Source organism: Ochotona curzoniae, unplaced genomic scaffold (genome assembly GCF_017591425.1).
Source record: "Ochotona curzoniae isolate NIBS_2020 unplaced genomic scaffold, NIBS_Ocur_1.0 scaffold_4683, whole genome shotgun sequence".
NCBI classification, from domain to species: Eukaryota; Metazoa; Chordata; class Mammalia; order Lagomorpha; family Ochotonidae; genus Ochotona; species Ochotona curzoniae.
The window spans coordinates 12,234,813-12,256,192 of NW_024467121.1; the positions used below are offsets into that span (position 1 = coordinate 12,234,813).

Here is a 21,380-nt window from a genome sequence, read left to right on the forward strand (position 1 = left end):
CAAGGAGATGGCTTTACAAGCAGCTCAAACTTGCAGACCCAACATTGCATTTCTTAGTGGTTTTCCAATTTCCATAGAGAATAAATTTATCACGCAAAGATTTCTCTCATTGTACACAATGACCCCCATTCCCCTCACAGACTACAACCAACTGCCTATCATAAGATTAGGGGTGAATCAAGATAAGCAAAGGTCCCAAATTATGAATTACTGTGTGGCTATTCCAATGGCAATGAGGAAGAACAACTTACCTCGGGTGAACTTGGGAAAGTTTTTTCTCCCTTATCTCTAAGTCACTTTGATAGTTGAATTTGCTTCACAGTGTAACTTAACAGTTACCTTTAATAACCCTTCCTACCCCATGATAATCAACCATACTGCTAACCAGTAGCCATATAACATGAATGTGAGCCTCAGCTTTCTCTTTTTTGATAAGATATTTTAAGATGACCTTTTCTGGATATATTATGATCAAAAAGTTGTTGCCAATATTTTAAACAGAGGTGTGCTTAACTAACCCTTTAAAAATCTCCCTCATATTTGACTCCTAACCAGTCTTCCTTGCTGAATCTCCAGGACACTGCATCCGTTGTTGACTGTAAGCCGCCCAGGGGTACCAAATACCAAAGGGTCAGTATCTCTAATTCATGAGATGCTGAAAGAGAATCATTGGACTGTTGTTCATTCTGCAGCATTGCCTTGCCTGCTGAGATTTACACAGATTTGGCTTGTTCCTGAAAGCACTAAAGAAACAATGTCTGAAGAAAGCCCAGTAAACGCTGTTCAGGCTGCAAATCCTTCCCACCTTACTCCGAAAAATATCCTCAGCTAATTATTTGCCTTCCTTGCAGGTCTCAAAACACCTAAGCAAATCAACTTGAGGAATTAAGGAGCCGGAGCGAAGCAGAGCAGACACCTGTTACAAATAGTGTCAGGCCAAAATCTTTAATAACAGATTATTTATTCTATATATTGACAGAGTTGACAGGCATGGGTTATTCTCTGGATATGTGGCAGCAGTTGAGGGTGAGTTGTTAAGCAGCTCATACCAAGAAGAGAGAGTCCAGTCACCAGCATCTGAGATGTCTCCTGCATCACCATTCACTCGCAGGAGCTTGGGCAGAAGCCATGAACACAGTCTCCATGTTAATATTCATCAGAAAATGGGAAATCTGGGTGGTCAGCAAGACTAAAAAGAAAATAACACACAATCTTAACTCAGTGACCACATTTCAAGAACAGCAGTGAAACAATTTCCATGGATTTACCACTAGAAAATAAAAAAGACTTTTTTCCTGATTTTAAAATCTGATTTTTATATGAGCATGAGTTAATTGTAAATATATTTAATTTTACTTAGCTTTATAATTATAACTAAAACTGCAACTGAGTATACAGAACATGCAGAATAAGAAATTCAATCACATCCCATTTAACTGCACATTTCTATAACACTAAGTAATATTCAGTGCTAACATCTGATATTCAAGCGCAACATAGCATATTATGCTTATTCTTAAACAAAGACATATTCATATACAACATAAAAATGATTCTAGAGGGTGTAGGTTTTTCAAATAATGATTAGTGTCTGGCATTCTAAGGTCAACTTTTTTCAAAGTAAATGTAGTATATGAATCCTAAGTAACATATTGGAAAGAAAGATAGAGATTTCAAAATATTAAAATATTATGTTGCAAGGATCTAAAGCACAGTGCCATTTGGAGTGATGTGTATTTCTGTGTATCGATGTCCAAAGGTTAACAGTTTTGTAATTCTTCTAATAGTTTTGCAAATATATTGATTTGTATATGTATTACTGGTGTATATTTATGCATAAAAGACCAATTATTTCACCATGATAACTCTTACAAGACATACACTATGAAATAAAGCACTCAATAAGGATATCTCAAATAAGGATATCTGGTCTCTTCCACATCTAATTTTCAGGAAAAAAAAAATATATATATAAAAATATTGGGAAGATAAATTTACAGAGAGGAAAAGAGTCAGCAAGATTTTTCATCTGCTGGTTCATTCCTCAAGTGGCCACAAGGCCAGAGCTGAGCGGACCCAAAGCCAGGAGCCAAAGTCAGTCACAAAGATGCAGAGTCGCCAGGGTTTGAGCTATATTCTACAGCTTTCCCAGGCCAAAAGCATGGAACTGGAGGGGAAGTGGAGCAACCACGACACAAGCAGGCAGTCATATGGGATCCCAGGCATACAAGGCAAGGATTTAGCCGCTGGAACATCTCCCTGGTCCCTCACATATATTCTTTCAAATGGGTATTTTCAAAACTTCCAGTCCACTGAGCTCTTGTTCATTTGTTCATACTCAAAGCCACCTGAGTGACAGTGGATTTTGTATTCTTTGATTTCTTTACCGTTGTGAGATATTGAAATTGATAACCAAATAAATTTTTGCTTCAATTTGGTACTATTCATTCATCTGTTTAAAATATCGCATTCTCTGAAATTAGTCCTGGGTTGTTTCAGACATATAGGTGATACTTTTAATTTTAATTATAATTCTGAAAAACTTATTTGAGAAAAAAGTTGTTTTGAACAGGCCTACTAGCACAAATATGGTGTTATAAGGTATTTTTCTTAATTCAGGACTCTTTTTTAAAGACAAGTTCCCATAAGCAAAGAAATCATTTCTTAAAAAGTAGGCATTGAAATCACAGTTACTGAAATTATTTGTTTATGTATAAGTTTATAAAATCTTATAAGGCAAATGATCTTAACAATTTGTGATGTAAACAAACATGCTAATGTGAAGAAACAGAATTGCTAGCTAAGACATTGGGATTATGGGAAATGCATTTTACCTGATAAGAACTGATAGACTTGTGAAAAGAGGAAGTAATATCATTTTACAAACATTAAACCAGGCTACACGGATGATACTTAAAGTGCATGTCCATAGACAGAAGAATGGAAGCTAATACGTATCCTACATTCTGCTCAGAAAAGTAAATAGAACCACTTACAAATCATTACGGTAGCACCGAAAATTTCTGTTCAGGCCATCTAAAACATTCATATCCTCTGAAGACAACTGAAATCCAAATACCTATTAGAGAACAGTATTTTATTAGTTTCATACAGACTATCTGCCAATTTTAGAATACTAAAATTTACCAAATATTGAGATGTCAAGCAAATCAACAAACCCTAAGCACTAGGTTTGGTGGGAATTCAAGCTACACTTAGGCAGATTCCTCAGAAATCTAACAACAGACCCACTGCTAACACAAACATCCCATCCTTGGGTTTTTAACCAAGGGAAATGGAATTGGCATACAAAAGTGTTATCTATATCCCATGTTATAGTATCTGAATTCAAAATAGCTCTGATATGAAATCAACCCAGATGCCAACCAACTAAAAACTACATAAAGAAATGTATTTTTATATACATGATGCTATAAAATCATAAAAAAAGAAATTATACATTTTTCAAAAAGTGGAAACAACAAGAGACTATTATGCTTAGTGAAATGAGCCAAAACCCCAAAGACAAATATTTTTATTGATTTGTAGCACCTAAAATACAGAGTATTGAAAAAAAGTTGGAATATAAAGGGAAATTGATATCCTATGATTTGAGTTTGTTATATCCTTTGTCCATATTTCAGTGGAACCGTGTCTTTCTTTTTACTTGTTGAACATTGTAGTTGCAAAATAAATTAAAAAAATGTTCTCTTAAAAATTGAAAAAAAAAAATAAGAAGGAAGGAGGAGGGAAAGAAGAAAGTGTATGGAAGAAAGGAAGAATAGTTACATCATAGAAAGCTAAAAAGATTTATGAACTTGGAGTTTTCAAGAAAAAAAGCCATAATTCATAAAAGAAAATCACATAATCCAATGGCCTAATTTCAGGAACTGAAGATATCACTTTCATAATGTTTTAAATTCCCAATTTAACACTGAAAACAAACTTTATGCTTTTTCTTCAACCAATTCAATCCAACAAATATGACTGAGAACTATACAGAAACTTGAATGCCTGGGTAAAGACTTAAAGTTAAGATGTCTTGACAGCTAAAGGAGAAAAAAAAGTGACCTATACTGTCTCCATCTTTGAACCCAGCATCCCCACATGTTCCTCACCTGAATGTTCTCTTTGATCTCCTTCTCAATGAAACTCTTGGCCAGGACCACAACTCCACGTTGCAACTGGTAGCGAAGAACAATCAGAGCTGGACTTTGTTTGTACTCTTTAGGCAAGGAACAAATCACTGGATCTTCCAAGAGAACAGGGAAGCTCTGGTCCACCCTTGAATGGAAGGTAGAAAGGCTGAGCTCCTGAGTCTAAGCATTCAGTTCCTCAGAGGCTTCCAAAAAATCAAAGCAGGGAGCAACTCTTGACCAATGCTTCTCAAATGTAGCCCCTGGGACAGCTGCACTACATTATCTGCACTACTGCCATCATCTTCTACGAAGGCAGATCATCCCCTTTCCCTGAGCCACTTGAGATTTAACACCATAAACTAACCCCTGTCCAACGAATAGTATCTCATTAGCAGAGGTATTTTAGGTAACCTTTCCATTTTTCTTTTACCATTTTGGATCTCGACTTGACCCCAGAGCTCCATAGGCCACCAGAACAATGTCCTTGGACTTGCAGAAATCCAGCAGTTTGCTCTGGTTGAGATAAGGATGACATTCCACCTGCAGAAAGAAGAAATTAAAATGTATCAGACTATATGGGATGTCAATCTTAAAAAGAAAAAGAGTAGCTGAATCTAGAAATAAAGGATGGGATTAATGATGAAAATATTATCATAAGTACTTTCTATTTCAAGATTTTTATATTATGTTTATTTTTCTTGCAATGGAGCATGAGAAAGGGAATCTTGTACCTCCAATTCACTTCCCCAAATGGCCATAATGGCTTTGGGTTTGACACATCAAAGCTAATATAAATTCTCCACCTTGGTCTGCCACGTGGATGGCAGAGCCAAGTACATGAGTCAGCAACTGTAACTTGAACTGGTGCTTCAATTTAGGATGCAGGCTTCACAGGTATTGTCTGCCAGAGGCTGAACCACAATGATGTAAGGTTTGTTTGTTTGTTTTTTCAGAAGCAACCACTTTAAGAGTGGAAATGTGAACATATAGCATTTCCAAGTTGAAGCAACTTTGTGACCAGACCTTGATGGCTAAACAACTTTTTCAATGTTAAACAGAGATCAAAAATGCCACATCAAGATAAGTAAATCACACTTTTAACCCTGAACTTTAAGCATGCTAGAAAGCAAAAAGTTTTTATCATTCATTAGAAAAACTCCGATCGAAGAAAAAAGCAGTAGAGTAGGAATATCATGATCCCCTTTGAGTAGATTACAATGATGGAAGGGATAATATTAAAACTTATTCTATACTTCAGAGTGAATAAACAACCATAAGACCATAATTATATAGAATATATAAAAAGGGAAAATTATTTCTTCACAACAAAAATGTACATCTATAAATAACAAAGCATTGAAACATAGAATCAAACAGACAATAAGAAGAAGCTTAATGGATAAATGATTTTATTATTCTACAATACAGCCATCACCCACACTTTCAGGATGATGCACTTTATTTGTGAATACAGAGACTTTTATACCCAAAAGAATGCAGATGTCACACAAAGGCTTTCATTAATTCTTACGTGAAGCTAGCGATTCTTGGAATAATTATTCTTATATTAGTAAAACTAAAAAAAAAAAGTAAGGCAGAAGACATTAACAAAGCATCTTAGAATACTTTGGTCTGCTAATTGCAACTCAAGGAAAGCATAAGAAGTGCTAGTATTGAGACCAGGGACTTTCTATTCTGTTATTTTTAACCAGAGGGAGGCACAAAAGAGAGATAGCACTGTGGATTTTGGTCTGCCACTTGGTGTTCCAAGGTTACACACAAGTCCAGGTGTTCCTGGCTTTTGAATAGCTCCCTTTTGCACTCAGCTTAATGCACTCAGTTCCTTAACATCTCATTTAAATCATTATGAAGTAGAGAAACAACTGATCTATTATTATATGTCAGTAATCTAAAAAGTTAGTTCAACTGAAAAATGTTTCCAAATCTGGCTGGGAAAAAACATTTCCTATGTTCAAAAGAGGATACTAAGAGAAGCATGTCAAAATTCGGCATGTCATTTACTACTGTTTTGTTATTCAAAGAGAAGATATTTGGGGGTATTAATGAGGACTGATGCTAAATAATAGGAGGAAAAATTGTTAATTACTTTAGATCCAATTATGAAAGCTATAATTAAATAATAGTGTCTTCTTTTACAATAGATGATAATGAATTTTGCAGGAATTAGCTATATGTTTACTACATAGTATCAAGATTCAGCTATCTGTTGCATATATGCATAAGATAAACTTTCATGCATATTAACTTGACATTAAAATATCACGAGTTTTGATTATACAAGTGAAATATGGAATAGTCATATTATCTAAATTTCTAAATATGTGAAAGTTTTTCAAATAAAAATTGGAATATACACAATATTAAAAAGCATATTAATTTTATAATATTTTTATTTTGAAATCAGTTGCCTATACTACTACATGACAGGCCATACTTTTCAGTCAAAGATCTTGACTAGTTGGCTGTGGGTTGTTGGATACTAAATTACAACATGAAACCAAGCACAGCATAGTGCTTACAGTGGATCTAATAGCAGGAAGGAGAGAAGATACAAACTAAAATGGGTTCAAAAATAAGATAAAATTAAATTGTGCCAAAAACTTCCTGAGTGTAGATGTGGACCACAACAATATGACCAGAAATTAGTAACTTCCCCACGGTACATTCACACATTCCATTTATCTTTCCCTGTCTCTGGTTACAGAAGGAACAGATACCAATAGGAAATATGCAAACATTCAAATGCCAAACAAACCCTTCACACCTATCTTCCCCTATAGTTACACTATCTTTATATACTGCAGATGATATGTTTTCATGGCCCTTTTTCAGATGTACGGTGCTTTCCAAATGTTCTTCAGCAATCCATGGTCCTCTTAATCTACTTACTCATTAATCTCATATAAATTCACCATTTTATTCATGTTTGAATATTGACTTTTGTCTTTCTTGACCATCTTTAGTTTTTCAGCCCTCACAATGCCTTACCTTTTCACTAAGACATTACAAAACATAGAGACAAAGGAAGGCCCTTCTTGCCCTCCAAACAGGCAGACACTCTGCCTGCAGATTTTGCGTTCTAGAGCATGTACTGAAGGGGAGTGGAGAACAAATGGATTTCTGACTGTGGTACAAGAAGAAAAGAATGAAAAGCATGAGAGAAATCTGATAATTCTCACCTGGTTGCACACGGGCTTGTACTTGAGGCCTGGCTTGTTCAGAATCATCTCCAACTGCCTGCGGTTGAAGTTGGAAACCCCGATGGACTTGACCAGTCCTGCGTCCTTGCACTTTTCCAAGGCCTAAGAGGAAAGATTGGAATAAGTATTTCCAGAGATAATGAGGATAATATAAAGATATGATGACATATCTAAAAAAATATTCTGTGAAAACAAGAAAAAATGTTTCAAAATGGGAAAATACAATGACACTAAGGATACACATCTTATTGCCCTCCAAAAGAAAATGGAGAAATTACTGTGTGTGAATGGAAAAAATAAGCCCATCTCTTTTGTTCTTAATTCTTCTGCATTTCTGTTTATGGAATTCTAGTTTTGTCTTTCTCCTCCACCCAATTCAACACATTAACCATTAATAATTGTGTGCATTTATACATCCAGGTATGACTAACCTGTTCTTTATATTAACCTACATCCTACAGTCTCCCTTTATTGTTTATTTTTTATTCATTCCTGAGAGTACTCACCTCCCATGTGGCACAGAGGTCCACTCTGTCATGTACTGGTTTTCCATTTTCATCTGTCGGGAACAGCTCCTCCCCAGGCTAGAATAGTAGCAGTCGTGTTTCATTAGATCAGCAAATTCAGGTATCCACACAACAGCAATACACCCAGATGCATTTAAGGTGGGAATACTGAGACTCAGTGAAATATGTGGAGCATCATTCCACAGACATGTACTTGCAACATGTTTTGCATATCAAATGGTAAAGACTGGCATTATGTTACATGTTATTGTTCTTCTAACTGTTATGTATGTATTAATTAATCCTATTGTCAGGATCCTAATGGTGTTTCTTAGATTTTCTGTGTTCTGTACTTTCTTTCACTGTAAAAAGTAATACTTACATAACTTTCATCTCTACCAATAATGGATTGTAATCTTCACACACACTAAAAAATACACAAGCAGTGTACCTCATGTCCCTGTTAATATGTGTATCAAAGAGCAAGTACTTGCACCATAGAACATGGATCAAGGTTATAGTGTAACACTAGAAGATGCATCAGCTATGAAATGTTAATGGATATAACTTGATAACAGCTTCAGAGCCATAAGTGCTATCAAGGAAAACGTTCAGATGAAAGCTAATTAAATCTGTAATACTACTATGGAAAAATACTGATAAAAACATATATCCTAAAGTTACTTAAAATGTGTACATTGCTCATGACATGGGCTTCCTATTTACATATTTCAATAAACCGTATTGTTGAAACCAGTTTAAGAAGTTTCTGTAACTCACATATGTGAAACTTCTACAAATGTATCAGTATCATTTACTCATTCATAAATATGATAGTCACACTGACAGCTAACATGAAATAAATTTGATGATGTTAACTACTTGCCTTCATAGCTGCAGGGAAATGAATAATGTACAGATCTACGTAGTCCAGTTGAAGAGCTTTCAGTGACTGTTCCAAGCCTGTTCGTACTAGCTCTGGTCGAAGAAAAGTGCACCAAAGCTGCAGGATTTAAAGAGTAGAAGTTGTACTGGATAGCTATATTATTGAAATTTCACTGTTTTCTTAATGTATTTTTTAGACTTTTTAAATTAAAAGTTATAAATGTGGAAGAAAATGATACTTTCTTTGTTATTCCTGTGTCCTGCATATCATCAGAACCTGTTGCCACTGATTTAGTTATTAATGGTAAACACACTAATCCATGGTGATTAAATCAAGTGTAAATACTTTTAAAACCCTAAAAACAAATCATAGAAGTAGAATAAAGAATAATATATGATCTTAAAGACTTGTTTTCAAATATCTCAGATTAACAAAATAAAAAAATATTATTGTCCATAATTTCTTGCATATCATTATTTAAGGCTTTGGAATTCCTAAAGGGGGGGGGAATAAAGAGTAAGAAAACCCAGTCAATGAAATAACAGTAGAAAACTTTTCCTAATCAGAGAAAATTATGGATATCAGTATGCATGAAGTTCATGGAACCCCAACTAGGTACCATCAGTTGAGACACTCTGCACATTGCACTTTAATTTTGAAAAGGAAAACAGTGTTGTTACATTCTCAAGAGGAAAGCACTGTCATTACTAAAGGAAATCCAATGATACCGACAGAGATTTTTCAATGGAAATGGAAATGTTAGTACCAGAATAAAATGTGCAGATGGAGTCCAGGTTCTAAGAAAGAAGGAGAAAAATTGCCAATTCACCATCACTTACCTGGAGAAATTATCATTTAATGTAGGTGGAATCTGAACCTTCCAAGGTGGATATTTAACTTGAATTTATCCTGCATGTCTATCATGCGTCTTTAAAGACCACAAGGAATAAAGTTGAAAAGTAACAGTAAGATCTTCAAGAAATTATACGACTAAATGACACTGGTCAACATGCTCATGAAAGAATATTGAGTGATAAAACAAGTCAGAAGATACATTAAAGGTCCCTGCATACTTAAAAAAAATGAAAACACGCATATCACGTATATTTATCATACTTATAGATCCCATTTCATTATTGAGTATTCTTACGCATCAACTACGAAATACCTTGGAGGTGTAGAATATGTCTTCTCTCTTCACAGTGCCATCTGCAATCTTGCTTCGAATGGCCTGACCTACTTCCTTTTCATTTTGGTACACATGAGACGCATCTATATGGCGGAACCCAACATCTATGGCTATTTTGGTGGCCTTACAAGCCTCACTCTTAGGAACCTAGAAAAGAAGACACAAGACTATTTGCAGAACCACGTGACTAAAGTAGGTTCAGGCATCATTAGTGACTTTCACAGCAATCATTCATTTCCTTTGTCCTTGAATAAGTTTGCATTTCGGGGAAATGAATGAATTTCAATTTGCCTGAATCTTTCCTAATTAATACCAAGAGGTAGGTTGGTTAAGAAATTCTTCACATGGGGCAATTATTAAAAACATTTTATTTATTTATTTATTTATTTTTCTATCTATCTATTTATCTTACTTAGAAAGTAAGACATACAGAGAGGATAGACAGACAAGAAGATATTCAATCCTTTGGTTCACTCCCCAAGCAGCCACAATGGCTGGAACTGAGCCAAACTGAATCCAGGAGCCGTGAGCTTCTTCTGTGTATCCCATGTGAGTCCACGGTCCCAAGGATTTTGGTCATCCTCCACCACTTTCCCAGGCCACAAGCAGGGAGCTAAATGGGAAGCAGAGCAGCCAAGACACAAACTGGTGCCCATGTGGGATTCTGGCATATGTAAAACCAGAACTTTAGCCATCGGGCTACAGTGTGGGGCCTGGGACTGTTGTTTTAAACACTAGTGTCAAAGTTTCTGAACTAAGCTGGCTTTATTATTTAATGTAAGAATACAGGGATGCTGCACTATCTTAGTACCATGATTATATTAATACAGAGTATTTATAAAGAACAATTAACACAGGTGAAAATTAAATGGAAAGAAATATGGAAAAAATGTAATGTAAACTATTCATCCTCATCCACAGTAATAAAAAGTTGTTCAATTCTGTAAGAAGTATATTTACAGTATTTAAAAACTTTATTTTTTAACATTGATTTATTTTTATTGCAAAGGAAGATTTGCAGAAAGCAAAAGAAACAAATAATTATCTTCCATTCACTGCTTCACTCACCAGTTGTCTGCAATGGCAGAACTAAGCTGATCAGAGTTAGGAGGCAGGATTTTTTTCTTGGTCTATAAAATAGGTGCAATGCCCCAAGGGCCTTTGCCATCTTCTGCTACTTTCCTAGGCCATAAGTGGGGAGCTGAATCAGAAGTGGAACAACTGGGGCATAAAGGTGCCTTTATAAGATGCTGGAACTGCAGGGTTAAGGATTACATGGTTATGACACCACACTGGCCTGAAAACTTTAAAGAAATCAGTTTGCTTTGAATTTCAAGTAAATTTCAAGTAAACAGATCTGTGTTAGCCCATACATATAATAACCATACCACAAAAACAGACAAAACAGCAGGAATGCATACACTCTACAGTCTGCACAAGCATTGTAGCTGCAGCCACCAACTCAATACGTTAGAGAATGAGAAACAATGTGGGTTCCCTAATACTAATGAGATAAAGATTGAAAATAGGCAACCAGTTGAATGCACTGAAGAAAATTATGTTCATGTTTTCCTACAGAGCTGTTCTGTATGCCCCATCCCAAATCACATGCACACAAAAATAAATGCCAACAGTAAGTTTATGTCAAGAGCTGTGTGAGAGACAGCTGAATAGTACCCTATAGTCACTTTAAGGTGTATAGCAGCTAGTCATATGTAAACTAAAATTGAAATGTCAATGAAGTAGTCACAGGATGTGGTTAAGAACTTGCATTTTCTAACATATTAGTTACTCAATACCATGCCAATTAACTCCATAGTGTTGTAAATTATTGTGGTTGTTATGTTGTGGCTTTTCATCAGACGGGTGATATTCCGCCAGCTCTGCTTTCAGACCAGAGATGGTCTCCCCAAGAAACTGCTGAATTTATCTGGAGAATAAGATACTGGACTCTATGCATGGTACATGCTTGCAATGAAGGAATCATGACTGGATTTGAATTGTAATACTGCAACAAGGTGGAGGAATCCACCATGGGGGGAGAGTATGGGCAGGGGTTAGGGGAATCCCAGAGCCTATGAAATTGTGTCATAAAATGTAATGAAATTTAAAAACAAAGAGCTGTGTAGTGCCACTGAAGAACCTAGGCGTTTTCTGCCTTTTGTGATTCTGCCTTAATGGCTTGGCTGGGGGCTGTGTGAACCTCAGGCCTGATAGTCTACGTGACACCCAGCAGGACACCTGGCAGGTCACGTAGGCAGACCACTCCTCAGGAAGGAGGTACCTGGTGTGTGATAAGATTCACAGCCCAATAGCTTATCAATTTGTACTTTTTGAAAGTTGCTTGTTTCAAACCCACCAATAGAAGCCTGCTAAATCATGACTGTATAATTAATAGCCTAAAATGCATAAGAACTGGGGGGCTTGGGCTCTCGGGCCCCTTCCCTCGCTCTTCTGGCTCGCGCTTCTTTGGTCCTCCTTGTGGATCCTTGCAGCCTCGGCTGCGGCTGCCCCTCCCCCTCCCAGCCATGCTGGGCTGGGGGAGGTGGCTGGGAGACCTAGGCTAACCTGAATAAACCACCTTTTTGCCTTAGCACCGACTTCAGACTTGATGATTATCTGGGGATTTCAAAAACCGGCACAACACCACCTGTGATGCCAGCATTGCGTACAGATTTTGATACACCCCACATGCTATACTTTGGAATTATTATGCTGTTAATGTGCTGTGTTAAGCACCCATGTAGACAACCCAGATGAGGCTCCTGGTTGCTGGCATTGACCTGAATCACCTCTTTGCATCAAGTATCTGGAGAATGAACCAAGGGATGGAAAAGCTGTCTCCATTTCTGTCACTGCTAATGTTTTTGAAACTCTACATTTAAAATTAATAAATATTCAAAAGTGTATATACAATGGATGCATATCTTCAAATAATAAATTACCTCTACAGAATTATTATTTTCATTGTTATCCCTTAAAAACAGGTTACTATTTTCAGATACTTTATAAATTGAGCAAAATTTAAAATTATAAATTTCCCAAAACTGGACAAAAATTTGTAAACGTTTATTAAAGGTCAAAAGATAAATGAAACAAATGTTTTTTCATTGATTTGTAAGTTGAGAGTCACATCACTCAGTGTTAGAACAATGAAGCGTAACTGGGTTCTGCTATCCTTTCCTCAAGGACAGCTCTACCGTTTCCAGGTGAGAGGGCCCTCAGACATTTACAAGAGCTGAAGCACTAGGGATATCCTTGATCATTCCCTCTCCTACATGGTACCTCAGGCTGAAAATTAACTTGGCAAGTGTTCTGAAAATATTCTTCATTAATTTCTTAAGTCACATGCAAGGATGGAATAGAAGCTCAAATTTTAGGTAAGCTGACCCATGTCCCACAGTTACTTCATTAGAGGACAATGTCAGTGTGCAGAATCCTTCCTTGGTGTCCAGGTTGCACCATACACTTGTCTGAGTCCTTTATTGGTTAATGGGAATAAACCGCTTAGAATCGCTCTTTCTGTTTCTGCCTAAAATGTTGTGATTCCATTCATCCATTTCTCAGTGTGAGAGTAGGATAAGGGAAAATCTACACTGCCAAGCTCCAGTAATTGCTCTGCGATGTTTGTGTTAACTCATTGCCAAAACATTACTGATAAATTTCATACCGCATGCATTTTCGTTACAATTACAAACATTCTCCTGCAGCATTCCGTGTTTTGGGAGGAGGAAAACAATTCTGGGGAAAAAAAAAACCCTCACTCCAAGTGCAATCAAATATCAAGCAAGCATGCTAGGAAGTAGTCACGCTGAGATTTTTTTTTTCTTTGCTACCACAATCTGCAGACTGAAACAGAAAGCATAACTGTCCTGTTGAGGGTGGACTATTTTTCTCATTAGTAAAGTCAGCATACTGATGGAGGAAGCAAAACAAAGGTCTGAGATCATCAGCAGGAGGCTGTCAGCGGGGAATCTGACTGTCAGGCTGAATAAAGGGTCACCAAGTTCAATTTCCTGCATGAGATTACTCTGGCACACACAGGGTTGAGACAACACAGTGAAACTGACAGTCACACAGAAACCTGCTGACTTGGAAGGCTAGATCACATTCCTCAAATTCCGGCTCTATTTTCTCTTGTCCCCTCAAGCAAAAAGCAATGTAATTACCTCGTCAGGTGCATAAGTGCCAAATCCCAGTACAGGAATGGAGTGACCGTCGTTTAATGCCACACGCTGATGCTTGAAATCCATTGCTTTAGTTCTGCTGGCTGAGAGCACTCTGCTTGCTTCTGCCTTCACAGTGATAACAGGAAGTCCATAGCTCAACTGTCTGTCTAAAGTCTAAGACACAGGAGGAATGAAGTTAAAGCAGTATTCCACATTTAATCAAACATTTTGAAACAGCTCATTATGTTATATGAAAGATACTTTTATTAAAGATAAAATTAAATCATTACATTTGTAAATTTCTTTATTTAGAAATACTCATAAATTTTAAAAACACTGAAAACATTTAACCAACAACTGTTGACTTTAAAAACCCCATAAACTATCCATTTTCTTGTTTTATTTTTGTGATGAAAACCCATCTAGCCAAACATTGTTTGAAACAACTGTGCTGCATATATAAACATAGATACAGAGAATTAAAGAAATGATTTCTGGGAGCCCAGTGCAGTAGCCTAGCTTCTAAAGTCCTTGCCTTGCACATGCTAGGATCCCATATGGGTGCTGGTTCTAATCCCAGCAGCCCCGCTTCCCATCCAGCTCCCTGCTTCTGGCCTGGGAGGGCAATTGAGGACGGCCCAAAGCCTTGGAACCCTGCTCCCATTTAGGAGACTCAGAAGAGGTTCTGGATTTCTGGCTGCAGATTGGCTCAGCTCCAGTCATTGTGACCACTTGGGGAGTGAATCAAGGGATGGAAGATCTTCTCTGTCTCTCTTCCTCTGTATATCTGACTTTTCAATTAAAACATTGATTTCTGATATATTTTTAAAAGATTAACCTTCAATGAAATAACAAAAGTTAAAATTCTGAGAATTATATTAATTTGGTGGTTTCAATGATTGTACCACAGGTGCCAGCATTTTAAACAGGTATTCATATAACAATCCACTTTCCCAAAAGCTAAGGAAGTGGGTGATGAAGTTGAGAGAGAACATTGAACCTCCAAAATCCAGCAGAGACACCAATGTCTCTACCACAAGCTGATGCATCTACTTCCTCACCTGCTCTGGAATATGAAGGCCATTTTAATGGTCCAGCATCAATAGTAACATGGCTAACTACAAAATAATTCTACAACACTTACAGACTTTAATGTCAGTCTAAAATGTCATTTCTGCATTCTAGCAAGGTCAACTGAGCTTCATGGGTCCAATGAAGTCTGACAGGGCAGTAGTGGCCACAGAGTCGGAACCCATAAAACTCTCTCCATTTTGGGTAGACAGATGGTGGAGAACAGATGATTTATGTGGATCTTACAACACTTTAAAATAGGTAGGCGCTATGATAATTCAGGACCATACACTTCTGATATATGTTCCCCACGCCCAAACATTTGACAAATCCTAGGTTGTTGCTGTGTTCACATGTACCTGCTCAGCCCTGACTGTGGGGATAGATCCCACAGTGGATTCAAAGGGCACAACATGACACAATAGTAACTCAGTCATCTGGATACGATTTCCATGTGGGCTGAAGAAAGTACTCAAAGCACATCAGTCTGCTCCAACATTTTCTTTCATCTCTGACAGTAAGCAGAGGTGCCCTGCCACTCCGTTATCAGGTAGTGTGGAGAACTAATGTTTCCTTTGTAACTGCTGGCTGGAACTTTCTAACCCCAACCCCCACACTTCATGGTGATTCCCACCTGGAGACTTTTTTTTCTGAGAGTAGTACAAAACAGTTTTCAGGCCTAAGTTATTTCCCATAGTTAACCCTTCCGTTAAGCATTAATGTGCATATTGCAGCCAAGGAAATCCAGCAACACATCACAAAAACCATCCAACATAGCTAAGTGGGTTTTACTGCAGGAAAAGAAGGATGGTTCAGCATAAGCCAAGTGATAAAAATGATGCTTCGGGCCCGGCGCGGTGGCGCAAGTGGTTAAGTCCTCGCCTTGCACGCCCGGGATCCCATATGGGCGCCGGTTCTAATCCCGGCAGCCCCGCTTCCCTTCCAGCTCCCTGCCTGTGGCCTGGGAAAGCAGTTGAGGACGGCCCAAAGCTTTGGGAACCTGCACCCGCGTGGGAGACCCGGAAGAGGCTCCTGGCTTCGGATCGGCATAGTATCGGCCGTTGCGGCTCACTTGGGGAGTGAATCATCGGATGGAAGATCTTCCTCTCTGTCTCTCCTCTCTGTATATCCGCCTTTCCAATAAAAAATAATAAAAATAAATCTTTAAAAAAAAAAAAAAAATGATGCTTCATATCAATAACTGAAGGATAAAAATAATTTGATCACCTCATTAGACACAGAGAAAGTATTTGATAAAAAAAAGCATCCTTTCATGATTTAAAAAAGCACATCTTAAATAAATTGATATAGAAACAATATTCCTTAACAATTTAAAGTCAGTGTATTTAAAGTCAATTTAAAGTCAAATGTATTTCCAAAATGAATTATTTACTACTTTTGATATGGAGCCATTTACCTCGGTTTTGCGTTTTCTTTCTACCTTTGCTTTTTCTGATTAACAATTCATCCATTTTCTCATGATTATTAAGAAAGAGACCTTGGTAGTGAGCAGGTAGTAATGGAGGAATTTTCTCAGATGTTGTTGACTGGACATCTCTCTTCTGGTTAACTCACATTGCTTCTTAGTAAGTCACGCCAATTGCACTATTTCCACAGAGCAGAAAGCAGGTACTAAATTTGCAGGTTTGTGAAAAAAAGAAATGGGCTTTTGGTTTCCATGAAGACCCTTTCTTAACACAGAACTTACTACTTGTATGATGTGTTTTTCTAATTCTTTTGGAGAAAAGCAGATTTGCTCAGAAGGATGGAGATTGGTGGGAGAAATGATAACAACCATTTCATTGACATTTCAGGGGAGGAAATCCCTGAAGCTCTCAGATTTTAGATAAGTATTTCAAAGGATATGTTTGCCAGACGGTAGTTCTCTCTGTCCATGGAGACCAGGGAAGTCACTGCGTTTAGTCTGAAAGAAGCACGTATTTCAAAAACGAGCAACAGCCCGGGGTTTCCCAACCAACAGCACAGATGTGAGGACTGCAAGAAAATAAGCAATGGAGTATCTTTACAAGCGAGCTGACCAAGAATATGCTCAGGGAACCAGTTTGGATGAAAGGTCAGGTGGCAAATTCAGGGAGGCCTACGAGGAGGTATGTGAAATGATATTCACTTTGTAAATAATGACAAATGGTCATTTTATATTTTATACCATGCTGATCAGAGGGAAACTTTGCTTATATTTATCCATGAGTTAGATTAAAGTAAAACACAGTGTGTACTTGTATAAGCAGGGAATCGGAGTGATCTTGCTGGGATCTATTTGTCCAGGAACTTGAAGAAACAATTGGTTGATTAATGCTCCCTGAATATCAACTCTGTATTAATTTTTCAAATTAAATTACAGGTAAATTACAACTAATTATATCTGATCTTTTAAAATACCTAAAAAATATAATTAGACATTTAAATATAAACACAAAATATCTGAAAGCAGCTGTAGATAGGCCTCAAATTCATATAAAAGATAAATAACATATTAAATTGGGTTAATTCCCTCTGTTTTCTGAAAGTAACTTTTTGATATTTAAAATTTGTATATTTTTAGTGTCTTATAATGAAGAAATTGCAGGTTTCATGAAGATATATAATCCTCATGATTAAGCTTTGTTACAGTGTAGCCCTAGATAAGCACATTATATTTTACAGGATGAAAAATGCAGTTATTATCTTGATAAACTAATTTTATAATAAATAAGAATGATGAACAAATAATTAAAGTTAGTCTGATTATGGTAATTTCATAATAATAATTTGAAAGTAGTTTTCAAAGACTTTACTTTAAAATGTTATTATTTCTCTTGGAGGACATAAAAAAGTCAGTAATGTAACACTTTTGTCTCTTTGTAAGAATGTAATCTATGGAAACTCTGTCCTATTGAAAACTATCTTTTTCTAAGATATGTCTCTTGGTTACAAAATATTGATCATCATCTTCTGAAAGAAACACGAAAGCAACATGTTACTCCAGATGAGACACAAAACACACCAATTAAGAAAACTTCACTGTAATACTATGTATTTATATCTGGTATTTGTTTTTCTTCATTGGCAAATTTTGAACATGTGACATTAGGCCTCACAACTTAGATGATGAATAGAGATTCCCCCTTGCTCCCCCTTGCTCCTCTAAAGTCACGTCTATTAATCTTAAGGGATTTTATTTCACCAAAAATAATAGGTTATTTTAATATTCATGAAGACAAGAAGAATCAATTCTAGAAGAAAATAGTCAGATACATTTCTAAAGTTTCAGTACTCAGAAAGTGTGTTATAGATGTGTGCATTGGCATCCTAGCTTGCCTGATTATGACCTCACTTGCATTAATTTAGTTCTGTGTCATTGAGATCAATGAGGCCAGGCCAGCTCACTATCAATTCCAGGAAATCATTGACGTCATAAAATACAATACAACCACCATACTAGCAATGAAATGGTTCTTGCAACATCCAAGTTGGTGGCTGTCATAAAGTTCTTTATACTTTGGTGTGGGTACTATTGAAACAAGACAGGAGCTACACCAAGAATTATGCCAAATGTAAAACATACTGTAGCTGCTCTGTTGCATGACTGTGGCAGTCAATATGTGTGCTTACAGTTGGGAAATATGACAAAAAAAATTTAAAAGATAGGAAGCTAGAGGTCCAATGATATGTTAATTTTTAGTGCTTACTCCATTCCTAATTAAAGCCAAAGTAACCCATGAAAATTTCTCCTGTAGTGAACATCCAAAATTCTCTGTCTACAGTAATCTGCTGTTGGATTACAGGATTAGCTAGGGAAAAAATGTGAGCAAAGGTCCCAAACTGCAAATAACTTTGTGGCAATCAGAGACAGCAATGAGGCAGAAAAATCTGTTTCAGGTGAACTTTGATAAGTCAGTTCCCTTATCTATAAGTAATTTGATAGTTGAAGTTACATCATGCAGTGTGAGAACTCAGAACTCAGAAGTCAGAAAATATCAGAATATGATATTTTTAATGTATGATAATCAATCATACTCTTGGAGAATATTAATTTTTGTTGTCTGCACATTGGAGCTTTCACCGTAAAGAATGCCTATGTCAATGTTTTGGATGTTTTTCATATACTTTCCTTCATGTATTTCCCAATGTCTTGCATTTTTATCCATTTTTAAAGATTTTTTTATAATTTACATACATTTTTAAATTTTGATAATCTTTACATGGTTGATTAGGGCACAAAGTGTCAAGGGCTACAGGAAAGTGGGTACGCCCATTGTTTCCACATTAATACTATTTTATTTTTTTCTGTTTCTGGAGTAAGGGGAGCGATAAAGGGAGAAGACCCACCCAGAGTCTCACCCATCCCAGGTCCCCAATGTGGAGCATGCTCTGAGGGTCTTCCTCATGCAGTTTTGATAGTTCAAGAGTTGTGAATTGCTGCCAATTTTGCCATTCCAAGCACAATGAAATCTCTTCAGAATCCACTGGGTGACATAGTTTCTTCATGATTGGGGTTCTGAGATAAGCAGTTCAGTTGGAAGGATGCCCAAAGAAACTTCTTCTGAGGTGATCCCAGACCTGATTCTTGTGTGTGCTAGCCAGTACAGGGTCCAGCACAGTCTGTTGCCCCAGTCAACTTATGTGCATGTTGGTGGTTGCAATTGCTGGGTCAGTTCTGTTCCCAGCCCTGTCTTCCATGCGAACCAATGGATGTTGTAGTCGAGCCGGATCCTATGCACTTCATATTCAGCCTTCACGCAAACAAGTGGGAGCTGTGGCCTAGTCGGGGTGACTCCCCATAACCTCCACCAGGCCTGCCCCCTATCCTGGTCCCCATGCTTGCCAGTATATACCACAAATGTGTTCAGTTTGTCCCACATCCCATTTAGCTCTCATACATGTCAATGAGTATTGAAGCCTAGTTCAACCCAACCAGCCCTGCCATCCAGCCCACACACATACTGACAGGTGCTGTTCTGTCTATCCACCCCTGCTCTAGTCCTAGTTTTCATGCTCTTCAGTGGGAGCGGTAACCCAAGAGGGAGGTGCCCATTATTTCCCTTCTAGACCACTCCCAGATTATGAACTCTTCAGGTGGTTCTGGAATTTAACTTGACAGAATTAGCCCCCAGTGCCAGCCTCTGCAAGGTGATGTTGCAGCTAAGCCCAACCAACCCTCATCCACTCTAATTTATGCTTGCACCAGTAGGAACAGTCATCCCAGCCTGGCTTTTCCCTGATCGTGTTCACATGAGGCCCACAGGTATTGTAGCCTTGCCTGGTCTGGTCTGCTCCCATCCCACTCACACTCTCTAGTGGGAGTGGCTGTCGAGCAGGAAGAGTCCTCCACATTCCTCTTACCCAGCTTTACCCCCTCCTTCCCTGATTCTCACGTGTGCTAGTTAGGCACTGCGGCCAAGTCTGGTATGGCCCACCTCACCTTGGTATTTGCTAGTGGGTATTGTAGCCTGGTCCGGCCCGGCCCATCCCCAATTCCAGCTGATGCTGGTGAGGGTTACAGCCTTGTCCAGTCCAGCAGTCATCCAATCCCATCCATAATGTGCACTGGTATGTGTTGCGACCATACCTGGCCCGACCCACACTGTTCTGGTGCTTGGATTCACCTGCGAGAGATGTGAACTGATTCAGCCTGGTTTGCCCCCGACCTATGCCAAATGTATGCCAGTGGGAATCTTTCTCTGGCCTGGTCTGGGTTGCTCCCTATCATGGTTCTTGTGCTAACCTGCAGGGACTGTGTCCCGATAGAGGATTTTCCCAAGCTCTTCCATCAGATTCTCTCCCTAATGCCAGATCTTATGCATACCGGTGGGTCTATGGGCCAGTCCTACTTAGTCCACCTCCTGTCCTGGCAGTAACAGTGGCCTCTCCTGATTGACCTTCAACTCATTCCGGTTCTATCTGTTGGATGTTTCAGCCCAGCCATGGCTTGTCAATACCCGGACACTGCTCACACATGACTCATTAGGGGTAGAGATCTAGCCTAGTCCGTCCTACATCTACCCTGGTTTTCCAGAGCACCAGATGTTGCTGGAGTCTAGCCCAGTTGGGTGTTCCCAGCCCACCCCAGTTCACACTTGTGCCAAGGGAGACTGCCGTCATATTCAGACTAGAATTCATCCCCCAGTCCAGCCCCCACACTCACTAGTGGGAACTCCAACCCAACATGTGTGTATCCCATAGCTCTCCAACCAGGCTT

At 38.0% G+C, this 21,380-nt stretch overlaps 1 protein-coding gene across 1 annotated transcript; it reads right to left on the reverse strand.

Moving 5' to 3' along the window:
* Positions 1-1,030: 1,030 nt before the first annotated feature.
* Positions 1,031-14,229, reverse strand: LOC121148050 (prostaglandin-E(2) 9-reductase-like). Its single transcript, XM_040968034.1, has 9 exons — positions 14,111-14,229; positions 9,921-10,088; positions 8,753-8,869; positions 7,867-7,944; positions 7,340-7,462; positions 4,570-4,679; positions 4,119-4,284; positions 2,997-3,079; positions 1,031-1,189 (listed from the first exon to the last, which is right to left on the reverse strand). Exons 1-9 carry the CDS (start codon positions 14,192-14,194, stop codon positions 1,147-1,149), a joined length of 972 nt encoding a protein of 323 aa, XP_040823968.1. The 5' UTR covers positions 14,195-14,229; the 3' UTR covers positions 1,031-1,146.
* Between the last annotated feature and the right edge of the window lie 7,151 nt (positions 14,230-21,380).

What these genes read in the sequence shown, in the direction of transcription:
- LOC121148050 (XM_040968034.1), bottom strand. Translation starts at nt 14,194, where the DNA reads ATGGATTTCAAGCATCAGCGTGTGGCATTAAACGACGGTCACTCCATT. An exon ending in TCAAGTCGAGATCCAAAATG is followed by an intron (nt 4,285 to 4,569) that starts GTAAAAGAAAAA and finishes CTTCCATTCAAG; the next exon opens with GGTGGACCAGAGCTTCCCTG. An exon ending in AGATCAAAGAGAACATTCAG is followed by an intron (nt 3,080 to 4,118) that starts GTGAGGAACATG and finishes GTTCTCTAATAG; the next exon opens with GTATTTGGATTTCAGTTGTC.